The 24,515-nt window shown below is 32.8% G+C and overlaps 6 protein-coding genes across 6 annotated transcripts; 4 read left to right on the forward strand and 2 right to left on the reverse strand.

Moving 5' to 3' along the window:
- The first annotated feature begins 1,031 nt into the window (after nucleotides 1-1,031).
- Nucleotides 1,032-2,081, forward strand: LOC11431588 (aspartic proteinase CDR1). The gene is made up of 2 exons (XM_024784801.1): nucleotides 1,032-1,128; nucleotides 1,312-2,081. Exons 1-2 carry the CDS (start codon nucleotides 1,032-1,034, stop codon nucleotides 2,079-2,081), a joined length of 867 nt encoding a protein of 288 aa, XP_024640569.1.
- A 3,352-nt stretch (nucleotides 2,082-5,433) lies between these two features.
- Nucleotides 5,434-6,090, forward strand: LOC11431589 (protein DMP9). The gene has a single exon (XM_003614037.1). The coding sequence runs from the start codon at nucleotides 5,434-5,436 to the stop codon at nucleotides 6,088-6,090; it is 657 nt and encodes a 218-aa protein (XP_003614085.1).
- Nucleotides 6,091-10,331: 4,241 nt separating this feature from the next.
- Nucleotides 10,332-10,910, reverse strand: LOC112422069 (pollen-specific leucine-rich repeat extensin-like protein 2). Its single transcript, XM_024784802.1, has one exon. It carries the CDS (start codon nucleotides 10,908-10,910, stop codon nucleotides 10,332-10,334), a length of 579 nt encoding a protein of 192 aa, XP_024640570.1.
- Nucleotides 10,911-14,077: 3,167 nt separating this feature from the next.
- LOC11423425 (early nodulin-75) lies at nucleotides 14,078-14,632 on the forward strand. Its single transcript, XM_003614040.1, has one exon. It carries the CDS (start codon nucleotides 14,078-14,080, stop codon nucleotides 14,630-14,632), a length of 555 nt encoding a protein of 184 aa, XP_003614088.1.
- Nucleotides 14,633-18,139: 3,507 nt separating this feature from the next.
- On the forward strand, nucleotides 18,140-18,748 carry LOC112422070 (proline-rich receptor-like protein kinase PERK10). The gene has a single exon (XM_024784803.1). The coding sequence runs from the start codon at nucleotides 18,140-18,142 to the stop codon at nucleotides 18,746-18,748; it is 609 nt and encodes a 202-aa protein (XP_024640571.1).
- Nucleotides 18,749-21,603: 2,855 nt separating this feature from the next.
- Nucleotides 21,604-22,313, reverse strand: LOC11435821 (uncharacterized). Its single transcript, XM_003614043.1, has 2 exons — nucleotides 21,881-22,313; nucleotides 21,604-21,803 (listed from the first exon to the last, which is right to left on the reverse strand). Exons 1-2 carry the CDS (start codon nucleotides 22,311-22,313, stop codon nucleotides 21,604-21,606), a joined length of 633 nt encoding a protein of 210 aa, XP_003614091.1.
- Nucleotides 22,314-24,515: the final 2,202 nt, after the last annotated feature.

The raw sequence follows: 24,515 nt of genomic DNA on the forward strand, positions 1-24,515 counted from the left end.
TTGTGAACTTTTTAGAATCCTTTTTTTTTTAGTCCCCTTGCTTCCTTTCATATCTTAACAATTTTTTCTCTTCTTGTGAATTTTACTCCAACCGAGTTTTTTTTTCAATGATTTTTTTAATCATTTTTTTCTTGCAAGCCAATTCACTGTAAAGCCTATACTCAAACCAATTTTTTTCCATAACTTTTTTTCGGTGAAAAAAACTATTGTTTTTTTTTTTTTTAATTAAAAGCTGTAGAAATAATTAAAATAAGACAAACACTAGTCCAAAATAAATTTGCAATTACAAAGATAAAACATATCCAATTAAAGTATGAAATACAAAATCATATTGATGGAGTTTAATGAATATTGAATACAACCATTCGTATTTTAATTAAGTTGACCAATTTTTCATTTTAATTAAAGTAAATTAAGTGGAACCAAGTTGCTTGGGCTCCAGTGGCAAGGAGCTCCTTCCAAGGACGTATCCGGGGAATACCGGGTTAGATTCCCAGGGGGAACAACACTTGGCCAGTGCGCATGCCTCTACGCATGAGCCGGATTAGTCGTTCACCATTGGTGGGTTGGAAACCAGTGCGAAAGCCAAAAAAAATAAAATAAATTAAGTGGAATCAATTATTTTTATTGTTCCTTAACCAGTGCCCCTGGGCAGGGGCACTGGATAGCATTACCAATAAAATAATATAATTGTTGAATGATAATCCTATAAATACAACCTTACAATGCCTTCGTGGTCACAAACCACAAATATTGATCTCATGGTTATTTTAACAATGAGATTTTATTCATCTTTTGTTCTTCTACTATTTTGCTTTTGTAGATTATCTCTCACTAAGACTCAAAACCATGGCTTTAATGTAGAACTCATCCATCCAATCTCCTCAAGATCACCATTTTACAATCCTAAAGAAACTCAAATCCAACGAATTTCAAGTATTTTGAACTATTCCATCAACCGTGTTCGTTATCTCAACCATGTGTTTTCTTTTTCCCCAAATAAAATTCAAGATGTGCCTTTATCATCATTTATGGGTGCTGGATATGTAATGAGTTATTCAATTGGTACCCCTCCATTTCAACTTTACAGTCTTATTGATACAGGAAATGATAACATTTGGTTTCAATGTAAGCCGTGCAAACCATGTTTAAACCAAACATCACCAATGTTTCACCCTTCAAAATCATCAACCTACAAAACCATTCCATGCACTTCTCCCATATGCAAAAATGCAGATGGGCATTGCTCTTCCAAAGATTAAAAGATATGTGAATATAAATATACATATGGTGATGGGTATTCGCAAGGAGATCTTGGTGTCGACACTCTTACTTTGAACTCTAACAATGGCACTCCTATCTCATTCAAAAATATTGTGATTGGATGTGGGCATAGAAATCAGGGGCCATTAGAGGGGTATGTCTCAGGAAATATTGGCCTTGCACGCGGGCCTTTGTCTTTTATATCCCAATTGAATTCTTCAATTGGTGGAAAATTTTCTTATTGTCTAGTTCCATTATTTTCGAAGGAAAACGTTTCAAGCAAATTACATTTTGGAGATAAATCAACGGTTTCTGGACTTGGAACTGTTTCAACTCCCATAAAAGAGGAAAATGGTTACTTTGTAAGTTTGGAAGCATTTAGTGTGGGAGATCACATTATAAAACTGGAGAACTCTGATAACCGTGGAAATTCCATCATTGATTCAGGAACAACGATGACTATTTTACCAAAGGACGTTTATTCTAGGTTAGAATCTGTAGTGTTGGATATGGTTAAGTTAAAGCGTGTTAAGGATCCCAGTCAACAGTTCAATCTTTGCTATCAAACGACATCAACAACATTACTGACGAAGGTTCTAATAATCACTGCACATTTTAGTGGGTCGGAGGTCCATTTGAATGCTCTAAACACCTTTTATCCAATTACTGACGAAGTTATCTGCTTTGCTTTTGTTTCTGGTGGAAATTTTTCTAGTCTTGCGATATTTGGTAATGTAGTGCAACAAAACTTTTTAGTTGGATTTGACCTAAATAAAAAGACTATATCCTTTAAACCCACGGATTGTACCAAACATTGAGTTTATGTATGATTATGGTGGTAGATTAAATCAATAATAATACTAAAAGTAATTTTTATAGTGCTTCATGATATTATTGTACATTTCAATATGGTCGATAAATGAATCCCTTTATTTCTAACCATAACTTGTTGAAAACCCTCCCCGTCCCGTCTTATAAATGTGCGCATCCAACCAAATGATGAAATTTTTTCCACTAAACTAAGTTTACCACACATAACCACATAGACTAATTTCCGACGAATGTGCAATAACTGCTTGCCCATTCCCAAAAATACTCCAATTTTCTATGTTTATTTATATTACCAATGGTTGAATTAAATTTTACATATTTTTCCGATGTGTCCTTTAAATGCATACTCCCTCCATTTTTGTCTTTTGATGTTTTAGGACTTCAATTAAATTTCAAAATATTTAATGTTTTAATATATTTAATATTTTTTCCCAAGGTCACCCTTGTTGAAAAAGACACCATAAACTTTTAAATGACTTATGACATTTGACTTATCGTATGTGAATTTAATTATAAATAAAAACTTTTTACCCTAAAAAATACAAATATTTATATACTTTAATTACTTCTTAAGACTTGTGCCAAGAGTTAAAACATCAAAAAATAAAAAAAATGAAGGGAGTATTTGTACTCTAAATCACACATAATCACACACGATTTTAAGATCAAGGTATGCACCCCCATATTTTTTGTAATTTCTGGAATAAGATAAGGAAATAAAATATACTAAATTAAAAATACGGATTAAGATAAGGAAATAAAATATACTTTCCCATGTATATAAAATAAATGTTTGCGCCTTTCTCTATAATACTCTTATTTCCTATATGTATATTACTAATGACTGCAATAAATTTTACATCTTTTTCCAATGTGTTTTGTGCTTCTCTAATTATAACTATAACTAGCCCACTTTTCGACACTAACCACACATAACCATACACACCACTTTGTCATGTACACGCAATAATTGCTTGTGCCTATTCCCTATATTACTCCATTTTCCTATGTTTATATTATCTATGGTTCCATTAAATTCAACAACTATTTCCAATGTGTTTTGCTCCTCTTTCCGCACACATAATACGCGTAATGACATAAATGTCGATGGAAAACACAAGATAAAATGTTTAAATTAATTGTGTTCATAATTTTAAACACTTTTTATTTATTTATTTACTTACTTCCATTTAGGCAACTTGTTTACTAATTGTTGGAAGCAATAAGGGAATGCATTTCTTAGATGTTGTTTTGAGCTTGATCATATTCCATTGTCAATTGAAACTTATCAGTTGACAGAGTAATAGGATTAAGTTCAAAAGAATATATTTGAATGCATTCCTTTATGTCCTTACTCATCTTATATGAATGAATTTGATGTGAGAGCATGTATAGTTGATTTGATATAATACAAAATGTGTTCTCTTCATTATTTTGAGTTTTCATAGAGACTTGCAATTTTTTACACCAAGTATAAGATATTTCAATGCCAACATTTTCGACAAACTTTCATGAATTTAATTTAAATCCAACATCATGATGATATCACATCCTTATGGAGAATGTAATGTAACGCAACACTTCGTTTATTGCCCGATTTGAACGAAGATCGAATTAAAACTAAATAAATTTGTAGTATTATATTATTTGGAATTGATTTTGCACATTCTTGTGTATTTTTAGTTAGGATTTATTTTGGAAATGAATGAATTGATCTTTCAAAGACATGCTTGCCATTGATCAAATGAATGTCTTAAAAAAAATGTAGTGAATGATTGGAAATTAAAAAAAATGAACATAAGGTATTGAGAATGAATGAATGTAGTGATAGCCGATGATGAATATTGTGAAAAATGCATGTTTAGTGGCTTAAAAAAACATCTTTGGCATGGACGATTTTACCCCCCAGTTAGCCCGAGCACGCGCCCGGGATCAACCCATACTTTCTTTGTATCGCTACGAAAAATTTACAAGAAATTTGACTTTTAGTGACGGCCAAAATCCGTCACTATAGGGAAAATTTCCGTAGCTAAATCTGTCTGTCATTGCCAAATGACTGTCATTGCATGTTTTCCACCTTTACCTACGGAAAAAACCGTAGGTAATTCTAAGGAGACCATTTTAAAAACATTATGGACCTCTACCTACGGTTGCGGCTGTCACTAAAACTTATCGTTGTTTTATTTTGCCTAGGCTCCAAAAAAATTCTGGCTCTGCCACTGATCTTTGTCAAGACACTTTATGATATCAGATTGAGTGTGAAACAAGTTTTCAAGTTCTCTTATGGCAAGACACTTTCAGCTTATAGTGTTTCTACTTTGTTTGACTCTTCCTTTCATTGTTCATGCTCAGAACAACCAATCAGGTTTGATAGTCTCATCTCATAACATATTATTCTACACATAAGACTGTTTAATGTGCTTAGAACCAGTGGCGGAGCTAGAAAAAAAAGTTCGGGTGGGCCACTAAAATTAATTATAATATATAAACACAAATTAAAGTTGTAATACGCATAAAGTACGAAGTTGAAATGACAGAATTTGACTAAAAAGTTTGGGTGAATACTTAAATAATTACATATTTAACAACTACTATAAATTATGAAACTTTTTTTTGTACATTACAACTGTTAACTAGAGAATTTTCAGTTGACAGGACAATATGCGGGAGATTTGAAACCCATGCAAATCTGAAGGTCTATAAGCCTCCGCTAACATGCGTATAAGTATAAAAAAAAATCATGTATGTCACTTTTAAAATCTCGGAAAACTATAACCGTTGAAAAATTGTTTAATGTCTCGCAAAACAGACCTATAATTAAATTATTTAAATTTTTCGAGTGGGCCACTACACCACTTTGCGGGAATTTGGATCAACCAAAATCTAGAACCGACACAAAATTGTATAAAATGTTGCAAAATAGATCTATAATCGTTAATTTTTTATTTTTCCGGGTGGGCCGTGGCCCACCTTAGCCCATGAAGGGCTCCGCCACTGCTTAGAACATGTGTACGTTTTATTTAATTATTTGACAAAAAATTATGCCTCACCGATATTGAGAGTCCAGATACGCCCTTGGGTTCACTTGACATGACCGAATCAAACCAGACTAGGGTTCCCGGTAAACTGGCCGGATCGTTTTTTAAAATATTGCATCTAACTTCAACGTTCAACATATTTAAGTTACAAGTTAAAATAACAATTGGTTAACCAACTGCTCAAAAAATTTAAACTGATACGGATGTACTTTGCACTATATAACCAACATTCAAATCCATTTCATTGATTCACAATCACCAATATTGTATCACATCACACGCTCTTCACAAATAATCAAATATGGAACAAACTCAACAAGAAATTGGGATCAAAGTCTACAATGCAACTCCTCCACCACAAGAGGCCATAGGCGGCGTCACACACCAGCCTTTCGATCCACCGGAACCTGGCAAGAAACGTCGCGCCATAATGGCAAAAGGTGTCCAAAAAACCCTCTCAAAAACATCCTTACTCGGAAACTTCCTTCCAACAGGAACACTCATAACATTCGAAATGGTCCTTCCTTCAATCTACCGAAATGGTCAATGCACTCATGTTCATACCATCATGATCCATTTCCTCTTAATCATGTGTGCACTCTCTTGTTTCTTCTTTCACTTTACCGACAGTTTTCACGGCGCGGATGGTAACGTTTACTATGGTTTTGCTACTCGGAACGGGTTGTCTGTTTTTAAACCGGGACTCACTGTTTTGGTTCCTAATGATGACAAGTACAAAGTTGGGTTTCAAGATTTCGTGCATGCGGTTATGTCGGTTATGGTGTTTGTGGCTATCGCTTTTTCGGATTATAGGGTTACTAATTGTTTATTTCCTGGACATGAAAAAGAGATGGATCAAGTTATGGAGAGTTTTCCTTTGATGGTTGGAATAATTTGTAGCGGTTTGTTCCTTATTTTTCCTACTTCAAGGCATGGAATTGGATGCATGTCTTCCTAATTTATTAGTATATATGTTTTCTATTTGTGTGCTTGTTTAATTTGTTTGCTAACTTTATGTATATATATCTGTTTAATTTGTGACAAAACGATACAATGGCTGTGTAATTTTATAAATATTGATTCGAGCAAATTTAGTTCAGTTTTTTCACAATCTTTCTGAGTCTATAACAATTGAATATGCGTAGCACTGGTTGCAGTTTGTGGTATTTCAATTTCATATCACTCTTCTACCCTGATTACACTTTCGATTATTTTAAAATTCATTCATGTAAAAAATTATATATGTATATATGTATAATGAGTATATATTCATAGAAACCATAATTTTCAAATGTTTGAATTCAGCATTCATGTAAACCATTATATCCAAATGTCTGAAATCAACATTCATGTAGTAGAATTCTCTGATTTTTTTTTTTTTTTTTCTTTTTTGCAAAAAAATATATTCATGTAGTAGAAAAAATAGATCTGGTAGATAGTAATAAATAATTCATAAATGTAGCAAAAAAATATATTCATGTTATAGACACTTAAAATAATTCATAATAGTACTAGTAGGATATGGCATACTTAGGCAAAGATCACTCAGAGCAACAACTGACATTGTTGTCAAAATTCCAACTTAAATCATAAAATCCAGGATTTTGCGATTTTCTTCACCTTCAACGACTTAAATCCATAGTAGAATCCCAAAATAAGCAAAATCCATCGATTTTGATTGCGACTTTACGATTTCTTATAAACTAAGTCATTTATGACTATTTACCATTCATAACATATATTTGGTATTATTTTTTTTTTGGTAAAATCCATCGATTTTGATTGCGATTTTACAATTTTCTATAACGATTCTACAAAAGTCCTTGAGTGAAATCCTTCGATTTTGATTGCGATTTTATGAGTCCCAATTTTGCTTACTCCCTTTCGACCTGAAGTAAAATCCCGATTTTGACTACCTTGACTGAAATTACATATATTATTAGTCAATTTGCTTACAGAATCAAATCCACCAGCACTAATATCTCTAGGCAAAGATTACTATGTGGAATGGCCAATACTAAGAGGATATAACGGATTTTATACTAGCATATAATTGAAATGGATTTCCTATAATTTACGTTTGTAAGTGGAATTGAAATAAAGAACATATACATATGAATGTGCCGTGAAATAAGATGATGTATTCCCTTATCATATCATACTTATATCTAATCTTAATTAACATTGAACAGAACAAAAAAATAACTATATGGATAAAAATTATTTATGCGATGGTAGACGGTTGGCTCAAAGAACTGTTTCGAGCTATGAAGCACGGATACGTACACCGACACCGGATACAACACGGACACTGATACGCCGACACAGCTAATAATTTGAGAAAATCACATAATTTAGTGCAATTACAAGTGTCGGTGTCGTGTCAGTGTCGGACACGACATATGTCTAACACCGGGACACGCCTAATCCGAGGAGTGTACGTGTTTCATTGGAATCGAGTTGTGGACGTCTGGAAGAATCTCGACCAGGAAATATTTCTTGAAACCATGACTGTGTTGAGAATCTTTTATTTCATCAAAAGAATTGGGTTCTGATTCTTGCGGCTGCGGCTGAGAGACTTGTGGTGGTGGTTGCAACGGTGGAAGAGGAGACTTGGTTGATGGCTGCTTTAGTGTAGGAGATTTGTGCGGAGAATCCTTGAATCTTATATATCGATCACTCTCTCAATTATGTAATGTTTAGTGGTTTCTTGGAGAGAAAGTATGTGGAAAATATTTTATGTCATATTGATAGATATAGTTAGTTAGTATGCATTACTAGTACTGAATCTCTTGATCAATTTAAAACACCTTAATTATTTGGTTAATGTTTTTATGTTTCTAGTACTAATTGTTCTAGACTTGCTTTAATTCTTCTTTCAGTGAGTTTTGATGTTAACTAATAAAAGCCTTTCTGTTATATAACTCTTGAGTATTTTTAGTTTGTGTCCTGCACGCTTGTTCTTATATGCTTGTCAAGTTATTAATTTCTTGAAGTAGAGAGTTTGTTGCACTTTGAGCTTAATGATGTTGAAATGTGTGTTAATTCTTACAAACTATGTATGAATTCAGCACTAATGATGTTGGAAATTGTTTTAAAATTATTTGATAGGATTTTTGTTTGAAGACAAGCAAAATATTAAGTTGGGGAGAGTTTATAAGTGTAAAATTTACTTAAAATCCAATTTATTATTAGGCATTAATTTGATAGCTTGTTTTGCAAGATATCTTATAAAATTCCCAATTTTCCTAGTAAATATTAGATAACTATGTTTTGAGTACTTTTGTTAAGGTTTACCAAGGGAAAAAAATGTTTTTTTTTTTTTTTGTTTTGTTTTGTTTTGTTTTGTTACGAAGGTCTCCTATTATAGCTCTCGAAAATGAAACCAAACGTTTGAATTTTACTTGAAAAAGTACATATGGATTATACCAATTTCGGTATGAGCAGTGCTATTTAAAGGGAAAGAATTGTTCCCGAAAATTTCACGTAATTTTTTTGGACCAATCAAATCTTGGTATAGTCCAGAATTCACGCAGGTGGCGGGGTTAATTTTTCGAAATATTCAACAAACATAGTGGAACTTTTGCTCGCGATGCCACTCGTGAAATGGGTTTTCGCTGTGTTAAGCATTAGCCTATCTGTATATTTATTTGTTTGAACTACATTACTATTGCTCATTACAGAAGAAGCTACACTTTAATTCAAATAAGAATTTTTTTAAGGGTTCTCTTGTCATATAATTGTTGGCGATGTCACCTCACTTTGAGGATTGCAAGTAATTTACACAATGAATGAGAATTAGCCATATGAATAAATTTGCAAGTGATATCCACGAACTAATTTCTACTTCACTTAAAAATTTACTTATAAATTTACTTATGTGGCTAATTTTCATTACTTGTTGAATAAATTGCCCACTATCTCAATGAAACCCCAACGAACCGCAAATTGGTTAACCAGTACCATTCCATGATACTTTTAAGCATTGGTTCACAATATTTTAGAGAGAATTTGCAAAAAAATGGAGTATAAAAAAACCGCAAATATCATGACATGACTTTTTGAAACAGATCTATCGACGATTTTTTTAAGAGGCGAATTACGAAGCGTGGTGAGCCGCGTATCCGACCCAATACGATTTACTTTAGAAAAATCATATTTGTTTAGTGGTGATATCCATAAACCTATTTTCCTACATCTGAAACAGTTGGTTAACGACAGTAAAAAATGTGGTTAATGTAGTTGAGTTGATGATTAAAAAAGTGGTTAATGTAATTGAGTAAATAAACAATTCAATTAGGATAAAATTTTTGATAAATTCAACTACATGATTAACTACAACTACATAATTTTGAGTATGATTTAAATGAACCATTTACGCAAGTGAATTAACAAGGTATCACATACGTAGGGAAAATTAGTGTCCAATTAAACAATTTTTATAGTTATTATCTACATAACGAAAAGTTAATTAGAAGCATATGTCTCCATGAAACATCCAACAATTTCACCCAAAAAGAAAAGGCAAAACTCAAAGCAAAATTAATAAACTAGAAGCATACAATTAATATGAAGAAACATACATATATCAATCTAGAATGGTGCATTTTATTAAAATCAACATAACCCTTCTAATGAACAGATAATTGGAAGCATATGTCTCCATACCATGGTCATTAGAAGCATATATCACTTAACCCAAAAATAAGGTTTCAAGTATAACCCTAATTTGAACCAGAAATGCATTATTATTATTATAAAAGAAAACCTACAAAGTCACTCAAGAAATATTCTCCATATGCAAAACAATGAATAACGAGTTCCAGCTTCACACAAATATATTTGGGGACCTGAAACAAGAATCATAATATTTTTTAATTAAAATAGCATACTAATGAATGAAACACTGAATAATGAGTTAATATTCTTTGTTACCAATTTGATCCCAATAACGTAAATTTCAATAACTCATGCATGCATGGAGATTAATTAAACTTTAACTATCACCTTAATTTCATTTCAATAACATGAAAGTAAATTCTCTTCATTAAGATTCTAGAATTAATTAAACTTGATCAATATATAAATCAGAAAGCCAAAACAAAGTATCCCTTAATAAAAGAATTCATCAAGAATGTTCTGATGAGTCCAATGATGATGAAAACTACTAACCGGACTCGGAGGTGGTATTTGCATCTGTCATGGTGACGGAGTAACAGAGGGATTATTACTTGCTGATGATTCTAATGTATCCGGTGGAGATCCCGATGAGACGGGTGAAGGGTCTGATGACGCGACGGGTGAAGGGTCTGAGGAGTTCAATGAATTGTCTGATGAGACCGGTAAAGGGTCTGATGAGCTCGATGAAATGTATGCGGCGGTGATGCTGATGATTTGTCCTTGTGACTGTGAACTTCCTGGCGGTGGTTCTTGGATTGAAAGATGTCGCTTTGGTGATGATGGCTGAGGATCTTGGAGTGGATGTTTTCGCTTTAGTGGAGAGTTTTCAGGTGATGGTTGTGGCTGTGTTGAAGAGTATTGGGGTGATAGCAAAGGAGAGCCAGGTGGTTGTTGCAGCTGCGACGTGGCGGCTGGTGATGGTTGATGCTGCGACATGGTGGCTGGTGATGGTTGATGCTGCGACGTGGCGGCTGGTGATGGTTGATGCTGCGACGTAGGTAAGTGCGTCGGTGATTGTGGCGGTGGAGAGTTGTTTGGTGGCTGTGATTGTTGTTCAGGTGAAGTTTGTTGTGGCGGTGGAGAGTTGTTATGATCCATGGTGTGATTTCTCAAGAATTCAATGGTAACATGGATTTGATTATATATATATATATAGTGTGTGTGTGTGTGAGAGCTTCAATTAACTGACTAACGGTATTTTAGTTAGTTAGTTAGTTACATATATGTAACTGACTGAAATGATTCAGATAGTTAGTTAGTTGCATATATGTCACTGACTAATTGTTGTTAGTTGCACTTTGGGATGAAAACAACTGATATACACACATCTTTTAGAGAGGAACTTCATATATTAATTGAAATTGAATATCTCTTTAGAATAAAAAATAAGACATGAAATCAACACATTATCTTAAATCATAATGAACTTAAATGAGTTTGATGCACATTATCTTTCTATTTAACCCTGTAAAGTTAATCACTCGAGTTATAGGACGCTTTGTGCCTAGACGGAAGGAAAGATATAATTTACCTTAAAGTCGGCTGTTATTTTCAGATCGGCTCGGATCATGTCACTGTCATAGTTGTATTACAACGAGAATTATGAGCTTCTATGTCTAGAGACAACATCGCTATGATGTTTTAGAAAGTGCTTATAAAATTATAGTTAAATCAGCGATTAATAATTTCTTAGAATGATAATAAAGCCACAAAGCAGAAATTTATAGTTTCAACTTCTGCAACAGAATTACAATGAAAGACGATTTCAATTAGCTTCACAAAATATCATTTCAAATACATTGTTCATAAACCCAAATGATAGAAAAGTATATAAGCAAATTTGACAGTAATCCATTATTCAGCTAGTTAGAGAACCGTTATTCAGTTATACAGCCGGTAAATAACTAACTATAAAAAAAAAACGTTAGGGAGTTAATAATATCAGAAGATTTTATAAATTTTCCTCAAAGAAACCATTAAGTTGTATCGGTGCTTTGTGATTGTGAGTCAGAAACCCTTAATTTGTATCAGTTCTGCAGTGATTGTGAGTCAGAAACCGCTATGGATCCAAACGGAAAATAGGTGGCTAAAGAACAACGATCACCACGGGATGACTCTCCACAACCACCGCAAGACTCTCTTCCGCAATCAAATGTTGTCACGGTATCCTCTACTTAATTGGAGTACTATGGATAGAATTCGAAGGAACTTAAACTAATGTGTTTCATCATTAATTTTAGTACTCATGCAAATGTATGAAAAAGTTGTCGATTTTTGTTTTAATATTCTGCACAATTTTACTTTAATATATCAATTTTAGGTGACCAATTGTGATTTCAAATTTCAGGCTAAGAATTTGTGGCGAGTACAGTGTATCCTACTCAGGACTATTCAAATCTAGTTGAGTTCTCTATCTAATGGCGCGTAAATATGTATGCAAAATGAGTTCTCTATCGTGCGGTCTCTATGTCTATCGAGCATTCTTTAGTATTTTTGTGCTTATATTAATTTCCTTTTACCTATTCATCGACCTCACATGTAATTTTCTATGAATTTTAAATAAATTACTATGATGACTCCAATATTAAAGACCCGATCGAGAGACCTGAAAGATCTGAAGTGATGGTAAAGGTGAATACTGAATTGTCATATAGAAAACTTTGACGATGATCGACATGTTTTGTCGGGGAATTGAAAGAATCGGAGGCTGCTTAGAATTAGGAGTCTGACCTTGTTCTGATTGTTTGCAATGTTGTTTCTGGTTTGTCTTAAAATGTTAGCTGGGGACAGAAAAAGAATTTCACTATTTTATTAATTTTCTTTTGAATATTTTTCTTTGGTTATAGTCATTTTAGAGTAGAAATCTAATCTTCTAGTTAAGTAGTGTGATTTGTATTGATTTCTCTCTAACGAGGCAATTCTTGAGGGTTTATAAGTATGGAGCTAGATTTATGCTACATCTTTTGAGAATTCACCTAGTACCGCTCTAGTTAAGCACATTTACAATAAGTCATTCCGTAGATTAATCACAATTTCATAATCAACATATTTTTTGTGTTTATCAAGCACTTTACCATATTTGGTATTGAATATTGCATTAACCCTTCAAAGAAAATATATGGGATTCAAATAATCATAATCGCTATCTAACCTCTTAAACAACTCTTTTTACTTTTTTGCATACTACCACTCGCATCCAGCACACAATCCAAAAGTTAAAACCCTTAAACCCCTTTAAATGCTTTCTTAGTTTATATTAGGTATAGAGTATTGCTTAGTTGACAACAATCCCTATAGAGACGATAATTTACTACTTTATTATTTGTTGCGGCTTGGTGCACTTGCTAAATTTGTTATCAACAAGCTAGGGTTTTTTATTCTAGTTCATCAATTCTGACGAAAATCGAAGGAGTCTATGCCGAAAAAGGAATATTGATGAAGATTGTCGAATGATCTCATAGGATTGAAGATTTGAGAGATTAAGGTGTCAAGTTCATGGATCTCGGAACTGGATAAAGTTAAAGGTGATCTTGCCAACAAGTGGTTTAGGTTCTTGATGATCTTTTGGTTTAAAGACTCACACAATTCGTTAATTACTTGTAATCACACCTTGTAGCACTTCATGAAAACATTCAATCATAGTAGAATGTTCTAGATTTTTCTACGAAAAATGGATGTACTCCATAACGAAGAAGATTGAGGAAACCACTAAAAAATCGATATATTCTCTTCACTTGTTATTTAGTTTTAGCATAAATTCGGTATATTCGTTCTTTATATTTATACATTTTTTTTGTGATTATGATTTATGTTCCCTTTCGTTGTGATTTAATTCTTGTGCATGAATCTTTTAATGCCTTTTTGTCTATACATCGTTAATTGATTAAAGAAAAATGATTTGTGTACACGTACTCAACATCTTGAGAGAGAAAAAAATAGAGTGAGTATGTGATGCATATGATAGATCGACGATACCGTATAAAGAGAGAGATAAAAACATAATGAAATATTGAATTAATGTAAAAAAAAAATATTGAGCTAATATTATTAAAAAAAAAAGTGTCTACTAAAATTAAATATTAGTCAGAAACAACGTTGACTAACTATAATACCGTTATAATCGGTTATATATATATATATATATATATATATATATATATGACACCAAAATATTCTCCCTATACTACTTTCTCAACATAAAACCACTAGATATTGCATACTTGAGAGAGTGATCGATATACCATTCATTTCCATTCCTCAGCCGCATGGATCCTCCGCACAAATCTCCTCCACCAATGCAGCCATCAGCCAACTCTCCTGCACTGCCGTTGCAACCACCGCAACAAGCCCCTCAGCCGCAGCCGCAAGAATCAGAACCCAAGTCATTTGATGAAATAGAAGATTCTCAAGCACAGTCATGGTTTCAAGATATATTTCCTGGTAAAGATTTTCCACCATGTCTTCAACCGCAGCAAGAAAATTATCAAGATTCTTCCAAACTTCCACAACTCGAAGAAGGTCGTAAGGGAAAACCTCGACCATGGCATGAGTCACCAGAACGATTAATATTTCTTCAATTATATCCTAATTTTGCTTATGTTCTGGCGCCACTGGATTCACCACCACATTCACCGTCGAAGCAAGAAAACATTATTTCACCACCATGTCAACAACCACCACCGCAGCTGGAAAATGTTCTTGCACCACCATCTCTTCCTCATCATTCTACATCAGAACCTTCACCCGTCTCATCAGGCTCTCCACCGGATTTATTAGAATCAACCGCAACAAATAATCCTTCTATTCCTCCGTCACCATAACCGGTTAGTTGTTTTCATCATCATTGGACTCATCAGAACATTCTTCATGAATTCTTTAATTAAGGGATACTTAATTCTGGCTTTCTGATTTATATATTGATCAAGTTTAATTAATTTCATAATCTTAATGAAGAGAATTTAATTTCATGTTATTAAGGTGATAGTTAAAGTTTAATTAATCTCCATGCATGAGTTCTTGAAATTTACATTATTGGGATCAAATTGGTTACAAAGAATATTAACTCATGCAGTGTTTCATTAATTAGTATATATACTATTTTAATTAAAGTACTCATATGCAATAGTTTGATTCTTGTTTCAGGTGCCCAAATATATTTATGTGAAGCTGGAACTCTTTTGCAATTTGGACTTTGGAGTATTACTTAGCAAGAGAATTAATCTTGAGTAACTTTGTAGGTTTTCTTTTATAATAATAATAATAATGCTTTTTTGGTTCAAATTAGGGTGATACTTGAAACCTTATTTTTGTCTACTCCTTTTTTGGGTTAAGTGATATATGCTTCTAATGACCATGGTATGGAGACATATGCTTCCAATTATCTGTTCATTAGAAGGGCTATGTTGATTTTAATAAAATGCACCATTCTAGATTTATATATGCTTCTTCATATTAATTGTATGCTTCTAGTTCATAGATTTATCCTAATTGAATTGTTTATTTACTCAATTACATTAACCACTTTCTTAATCATCAACTCAACTACATTAACCGCATTTTTTACTGTCGTTAACCAACTGTTTCAGTTGTAGGAAAATAGGTTTATGGATATCACCACTAAACATATATGATTTTTCTAAAGTAAATCGTATTGGCTCGGATACGCAGCTCACCACGCTTTGTAATTCGCCTCTTAAAAAAATCGTCGATAGATCTGTTTCAAAAAGTCATGTCATGATATTTGCGGTTTTTTAATACTCCATTTTTTGCGAATTCTCTCTAAAATATTGTGAACCAATGCTTAAAAGTATCATGGAATGGTACTGGTTAACCAATTTGCGGTTCGTTAGGGTTTCATTGAGATAGTGGGCAATTTATCCAACAAGTAATGAAAATAAGCCACATACCCTAAATTTGTAAGTGAAGTAAAAATTAGTTCGTTGATATCACTTGCAAATTGGTTCATATCGCTAATTCTCATTCATTATTGTGTAAATTACTTGCAATTCCTCAAGGGTAACATGACATCACCAACAATTATATGACAAGTGAACCCTTCTAAAAAAAATTCCTATTTGAATTAAAGTGTAGTTTCAAACAAATCGAAATACAGAAAATGGTATACTCCATGTACTTTTTCAAGTAAAATTTAAACGTTTTCTTTTCGTTTTCGAGAGCTGTAATGGGAGAATTGGGAATTTTATAAGATTTCTTGCAAAACAAGCTATCAAATGCCCTAATAATGAATTGGATTTTAAGTAAATTTTACACTTATCAACTCTTTAAACAAAATTTTATCAAATAATTTTAAAACAATTTCAAACATCAATAGTGCATAATTAATTTATTCAAAGTTTGTAAGAATTAACACACGTTTCAACATCATTAAGCTCAATATGCAACAAACTCTCTACTTCAAGAAATCAATAACTTGACAAGCATCGCGTGCAGGACACAAAATAAACCAACAAAATTTGAGTACAGAATAATACTGTTGTGAATTCGGACAAAATCACACCAATGAATAACAAAGATGTGTGGAGCAAAGGAAGTGGTAATCAATAGATAAAGCGTCTCCAAGCAACAACAACAAAAAAAGACCTAAATCTAAGTGTAGAGCAACACCACAAGCATAATCAAAGCAATAAAGATAAGCAATGAAAGAAAGGAACAAACACTCAAAGATTGTTGACCCAGTTCGGTCCAATATGAACTAATCTTAGGGAGAGAGCAGCCCTCCAATCCACTATGATGAAAGTGTTACAAAAGAGTTACAAGAAATTACCTTATAAGCTTACACAAGAACAAGACCTAATTTCTACCCTTTTTGTGTCACCCACAATCTCAATGAATCCTAAGAGAAAACACAAAAGGAAGATTTTTGATCCTTCCAATGGTGAAATCTCACTGCCCAAGATGTTTACAATGTTTCCCAACCCAAGAGATCCTCACTACAAAGACACTCAACCCTAAAATTACCTCCTTTGGTGGTGATGTCAATTTAACCATCAGCCACCATGCTGCTCTCTCCAAAAGGGAATTACTCTTCATCAAACTTGATCAAGTCCAAGCAATGCTTGAACCTTGATCTAGGAAATGACTTGGTAAACACATCCGCCGGATTCTCTTTCAATGCCACTTTTTCCACGCACCACAATCTCTTTTGATTCAATCATGTCTCTAACAAAGTGCAAGTGAATGTCAATGTGCTTAGTCCCCTCATGATACACTTGATGATTAGCCAATTAAGTGAATGACACTTTGACTATCACAATGTATCTTCACACATTCTTGAGTAATTCCTAACTCACCAATCATACCTTTCAACCATATGGCCTCTTTCACCCCTTCAACAAGGGAAATGTACGCCCCTTGAGTTGTTGATAATGCCACCACGGATTGAAAAAAAAAAAAAAAAGCTGAGAACCTCAAATCTGAAGAGAAGAGAAGCTAACCTTGAAGAGCTTGAGAAATGGTACAAATTTTTGGAAGAAATTGATTGAAGAGTTTGAGAAATTGATTGTGAAATTGATTTTAGGGTTATGGAAGAGTAAAGATGGTTATGAGAGGAAGCATTACACACGAGGGAAATTTTGATGTGGATACGCGGGATATAAAATTTTCACAAAATATTAGCCGTCGGAAATCTGTCTCAAAATTTCACAGTTTTGGGACGGATGAGTTTTTTTAAGGAAATTCGTGCGAAATTTGTCGAAAAAAAACTTTGTTGGAACATGTCATAAAAGTTTCACACGATTTTGGGACGGATTTGAGACGAAAATTTCGCTCATTTAAAACCGAAAACAGTTTTTTTAGTAGTGTTCTTACTCACAATCACTGCAGAACTGATACAAATTAAGGGTTTCTGACTCACAATCACAAAGCACCGATACAACTTAATGGTTTATTTGAGGAAAATTTATAAAATATTCTGATATTACTAACTCACTAACGGTTTTATTGATAGTTAATTAGTTTACCGGTTGTATAACTGAATAACGATTCACTAACAATAACAAGCTGAATAATTGGATTACTGTCAAATTTGCTTATATACTTTTCTTTCATTTGGGATAACGAACATTGTATTTGATAATATTTTGTGAAGCTAATTCAAGTCATCTTTCATTGTAATTCTGCAGCAGAAATTGATGCTATAAATTACTCTATTGTATATGCCCAAAATGTAACTAACAAAAATACAGTTAGTAAGTGACATATATATGCAACTAACTAACTAACTAAAATACCGTTAGTCAGTTTATTGAAGCTCTGACACACTATATAATCAAATCCAAGATACCATTGAATTCTTGAGAAATCACACCATGGATCATAACAACTCTCCACCGCCACAACAAACTTCATCTGAACAACAATCACTGCCACCAAACAACTCTCCACTGCCACAATCACCGACGCACTTACCTACGTCTCAGCATCAACCATCACCAGCCACCATGTCGCAGCATCAACCATCACCAGCCGCCACGTCGCAGCATCAACCATCACCAGCCACCATGTCGCAGCATCAACCATCACCAGCCGCCACGTCGCAGCTGCAACAACCACCTGGCTCTCCTTTGCTATCACCCCAATACTCTTCAACACAGCCACAACCATCACCTGAAAACTCTCCACTAAAGCGAAAACATCCACTCCAAGATCCTCAGCCATCATCACCAAAGCGACATCTTTCAATCCAAGAACCACCGCCAGGAAGTTCACAGTCACAAGGACAAATCATCAGCATCACCGCCGCATACATTTCATCGAGCTCATCAGACCCTTTACCGGTCTCATCAGACAATTCATTGAACTCCTCAGACCCTTCACCCGTCGCGTCATCAGACCCTTCACCCGTCTCATCGGGATCTCCACCGGATACATTAGAATCATCAGCAAGTAATAATCCCTCTGTTACTCCGTCACCATGACAGATGCAAATACCACCTCCGAGTCCGGTTAGTAGTTTTCATCATCATTGGACTCATCAGAACATTCTTGATGAATTCTTTTATTAAGGGATACTTTGTTTTGGCTTTCTGATTTATATATTGATCAAGTTTAATTAATTCTAGAATCTTAATGAAGAGAATTTACTTTCATGTTATTGAAATGAAATTAAGGTGATAGTTAAAGTTTAATTAATCTCCATGCATGCATGAGTTATTGAAATTTACGTTATTGGGATCAAATTGGTAACAAAGAATATTAACTCATTATTCAGTGTTTCATTCATTAGTATGCTATTTTAATTAAAAAATATTATGATTCTTGTTTCAGGTCCCCAAATATATTTGTGTGAAGCTGGAACTCGTTATTCATTGTTTTGCATATGGAGAATATTTCTTGAGTGACTTTGTAGGTTTTCTTTTATAATAATAATAATGCATTTCTGGTTCAAATTAGGGTTATACTTGAAACCTTATTTTTGGGTTAAGTGATATATGCTTCTAATGACCATGGTATGGAGACATATGCTTCCAATTATCTGTTCATTAGAAGGGTTATGTTGATTTTAATAAAATGCACCATTCTAGATTGATATATGTATGTTTCTTCATATTAATTGTATGCTTCTAGTTTATTAATTTTGCTTTGAGTTTTGGCTGAAATTAAAGGATACTTGAAACTATTTTTCTTTTCTTATTGGGTGAAATTGTTTGGATTTTTCTTTTCTAATTAACTTTTCATTAGAAGGGCTATGTTGATAAGAATCATAAAAATTGTTTCATGCACACCAATTTTCCCTAAGAATCATAAAAATTGTTTGGAAATGGTGAATTCACTTGGGTAAATGGTTCATTTAAATCATGCTCAAAATTATGTGATTGTAGTTAATCATGTAGTTGAATTTATCACAATATTTATCCTAATTGAAATGGCTGTATCGCTTTCGAAATTTTTGAGAGCTTCAGCTTGATTTCTTTCGCTTATTTAATAAAGGACTTCATATTTAAAAAAGAAAAAAGGTTCATCCTTTTTTGGTAGAAACAGATCCCTTGTACATAATCAGCTAAAAAGAAAAAAAGAAAAGAAAAAAAAAAGGTTACTACAGGCTTCTCCAAAAGAAAAAGAAAGCGATATTTCTATCATATCCACTAAAAATGTAACTAATATGTAATATTTTATTTTGTTGTCAAAAAGAATAATGTAAATTTGAGCAAAGGGAAAGGAATTAAGGGATTGCTTGATCATCTTCAATCACTCCTCATTCTTGAAGTTGCATATCAAGTTTTTATGTCTTTGATTACATCATGGATGATTAAATACGCCTGAAACAACAATAATTAAACTTCACCATCATCCAATTCTTTTTATTTATATATATAATAAATAAATATATTAGAAATAAAGAATGAACAAAAGAAAATGAACTCACGTACCACGTAACTCATATATATAACACAAGAAGTTACGGCTAAGGCTATACAGATGTAATCTTTTATATTTGATGCCTTCGATGAATATGATGCATCAGATGGTGATGTTGATCGTGATCTAGATGGTGTTATCCACGTTGAAGAGCGATATCGTGGTGGGATGAAACTTTGTTCCATATTAGAATGGGATGATCGTGGTGTTTCCGACGAATATGGTGTAATAGAATAATATGGTGGTCGTGCTGGCTGCGATGAAGAAGATCGTTGAAAAGAATAGTGTGGTGGTTGCGACAAAAATGATGGTCGACTAAAATGATATGGTGGTCGTGGTGGCTGCTGCGACGAATATGATGGTGCAATAAATTGATATGGTGGTTGTGGTCGCTGCGTTGAAAATGGTGCATTGGATTGGGATGGTAGCTGCGGTGTAGATAGTGTTCGATGGAATAAATATTGTGGTGGTGGTCGTGGCTGTGATAAAGATGCGGGTGGTGGTGGATCCGATGAAGATGTTGGTTGTTTGTGAGCCATAGTGACTTTCAATGTGATATGATTTAAAATAGCATATGTCACAATACACTTAGAAAAATAGAATCGGTTGAGGAATGGGTACAAATGGCAATTGATCCACACTATTAGGAAGTGAGACGAAGCAAGTGAGAGAGCGCTGCTAAGTTAAATATTCCTACGTAACTATATGGGGAATATTTGCTATAGGATGGTCGATGCACTAAAACGAAAAGAAAAAAAGATCACAGAAAAAAAAAATCAAAATGGTGAAGACATATTAAGGTTAAAATAAATAAAATTTTCAACAATTATTCCCACTTCAAATAATAAATAAAAACAAAAACTTGTACTCAATTATTCAAACATGATAAATACTAAAAGAAGAAAAAAAACATAAACACTTAAGAGTGTTTTGCTAGGAGGATATGGTAAGATCCCCACTTGTTTCTTGAGGAATATCGTTGTGGCTATTTGAAGATGAGTTTTCAGCTGAGGGTGTTGACATCATAAACTTGTTGTTGTTTTTATTTTTATTATATATATATATATATATATATATATTATAAATAATTTTAAATCTTTAAAATTATTTTAAAGAATAGTATAAGGACAAAAATTGTAAGAAAAAAATGCAAGAACAATTTTTATTATGTTGTTTCATTATGTAATTATTTACTTCTAAAATATATTTTTTTTCTCCCTAAACCAGGAGAAAGAACAAATATCAAAGGGAAGCAACGACATCCTAACTAGGTTGGTACCTTGATGAACCCCCATCATCTACCGCCAATCTCAAAATATTATTAAAAAAAAGGAGGGAAAGATACAAGAGGGGGGACTAAACCAAAACCCTCAAAAAAACAGAAGAAAAAAAGAAATAGAAAAACAGCAACCGCCTACGGAAACCTATACCGAGGTAGAACACAACGGTCCGAATAAAACTCCGCCTGTAAATCAGGAGGTAAAACTAACAACCACACATCCCCATCAACCGAGTGACCCATAGAAGCCAACCTATCAGCACAACAATTACCTTTACGGAAAATATAAGAGGAAATAACCTGAATTCCAAGAGAACATCCATTATACCCAACGACTGCGAAGCAAAACCGGCACCAACGACATATTATATTCTTGAAAACTAAAATAGCGCTAGTAGAGTCACTCTCTAACCATATGTTCGTCCACCATTATGGGCAGCATACTCCATATCCCGAATAAAATCATGCACTTCAGCCGTAAAAATAGAGCAACTACCCAAATTACAGGTAAAGGCATGAAGGAAAGTACCTAAATGATCCCGAAACAATCCGCCACAAGCACCATGATTACCAATGACAAAGCCGTCGGTGTTAACCTTTAACAAAGGAACCGAGGGAGCCTTCCAAAACACCAAGACCACCTCTCTAATTTGACGATTATGATGAGAAACAAAGAACAAGTCATATAGCGGAGCATCTGAGTCAATACACTTACCAGTGGACAAGAAACCACTCATACCAATCAAGGAGTGAACACGCACCTGAACAACATGTATGGTGATGCTATTAGAAGAAAACTGAATTCCTATCCCACCATAGCGAATGCAGCATGTGAACAATGGCATCCAAATAAATATCTGACATTTGAGAGGAACAATGGGGATGGATGCAAAGAAGCAACGCCTGAATGAAGGAAAGGTTGATTACAAGATTTAACTTTAAGGGGTCTACGAATTTTTACACTTACAAAAAAAAATGTATAATTCAACTATTTGCTTTAATGTGAGTCTTTTCTAAAATATTCAGAATTTGATGGAATGTTAAGCAGTGAAATTTTTAAATTAATATATAAAACATAATGAAATTTATAAACAATGTAAAAAAAGTAAAGCGGTATAAGTTTAATTTCTTTTTGACTGGAATATAATTTTTCCCAAAATTTAAAATTTAGAAGAACAATGAGCCAAGTACAGGACAGTGTTCTCCTTTAACTAATATGCTTTAAAAAATGTTTTTATTTTTATTTTTTTGAAGGAAAAAATGTTTTTATTTTTTTTATTTTTTATTTTTTGAAATAAAAAAATGTTTTTATTTTAAAATGCATTAAACTAAATAAATAACTATTTCTTATTTGGATATATGGACAAAGAAAACGCAAACTTATTTTTTACTGTACAAAATAATAAAAAAATTAGTTTCGATCTTCTCATTTCATATCTCTTTACCCTAATTTCATAAAACTAACTATCTTTCGTTGGATTTATTATATACATCTATTAAATGAGAATATTATTCAAGTATATTATAATACTTTTCCAAATTGTCTTAAAAGTTATGATTTTGTTAACTGTGATGTGTGTAGGTGCGTGTTTGAATATCCCACGAGTGTTGAAAAATATGTTTCTGTCAAAATATTAAAAAATGTATCTTCTAATTTGTCGTAGTCGATATAATTTGTTTAATATGTAGTGTAGGTCATAATAAAAATATGGGTTTGGATTCTATGTAAAGATTTAAAAATTTCCTTTTAAGAGCGATAAAGATTATCTACTAAAAATGCTATTAATTATTCAAAAATGTCTGTCTCTTTCCAAATAAAAGTTCGATTACCGTAGATTAATTATTAAAACTAAAATTTTACAAGTTATCTCATAATATAAAAATAAAGGAAAAAACATGAACACAATAATGATCTATGATGTTTTGTAATATTAACTTTTAATATATTATATGTTTTATTTTGTATATTTTTTTACAAATGTTATATTTTGCATATTATCTCGTAGTTTTATAATATAAGTACAAACATAACTTTTTGTCATGAATTTGATCAATCAAAATCCGACGCAATCTAAAACAAAATTTTATTGCATTTTTTGAATTTTTGTAAGGGACTCATCTAAAATGAATCGTGGTTGTTTTCTTGTTGAATTATATGATCTTTTGATTTCAAAATGATCCAAACTACACCATAAAAATGACATGTGTTGAATCCAATTTAAGCCTATAGGTTTATTATTATGAAAGTTCAATCAATGTATTGCCGTTAATTTGTGGAAACGAGTGTATATAAATATAAACCTACATTGAGGAAATGAAATTATAACAGTTACAATAATATACGGAAAAAGATAGGTAGACATCCTTTTTTGAAATACCTCTTATGTACACCCCATGTGTCAGGGGTAGTTTAGTCATTTCACATTACATTATCACTATTTTCACCTCTTCTTTCAATGTTTTTGCCACATGTCACAAATGTGCGTGGATGTAAAAAGGTGTATGCCACCTAAGGTGGTTCATGTATAACAGCTCATAATATACTATAGAGTTAGTGCTTTTTATAGAGATCATTGTTACAATGAAAATTATTTATATTACTTTTTAATGTGTATAGATGTGTTATTTGACAATATGCACTTGATGAATTATTTAACAAAGTATAATTGATGAATCATTTGATTATATGTAATTTGTGAATCTGAGTCAGACTCTAAGTAATGTATAAACAATTAGAAAAGTTCATAAAACGGAAACACAAAATGAAACTTGACACAAGACACTTTAAAGAACCATTCTAACTAAAATTATAAATATACCTTCTAGTTCTAAATATAATTAGATCAAAATTTACCTACGTATATAGTCAGCTAATTTAAGAACAAAATATATTATTTGAATTACTGATCAACCATTTATTTATTCATGAACAAATACAATACAAAGAAAAAAGACTGTCACAGTCTTCAACCCTAAGTAGCTAAAAAAGAAAATAAAAGATGAAGAAATGAACATTTTGCATGATCATATCTCCTGAAAATGTAACT

This window comes from Medicago truncatula, chromosome 5 (assembly GCF_003473485.1).
Source record: "Medicago truncatula cultivar Jemalong A17 chromosome 5, MtrunA17r5.0-ANR, whole genome shotgun sequence".
NCBI lineage: Eukaryota > Viridiplantae > Streptophyta > Magnoliopsida > Fabales > Fabaceae > Medicago > Medicago truncatula.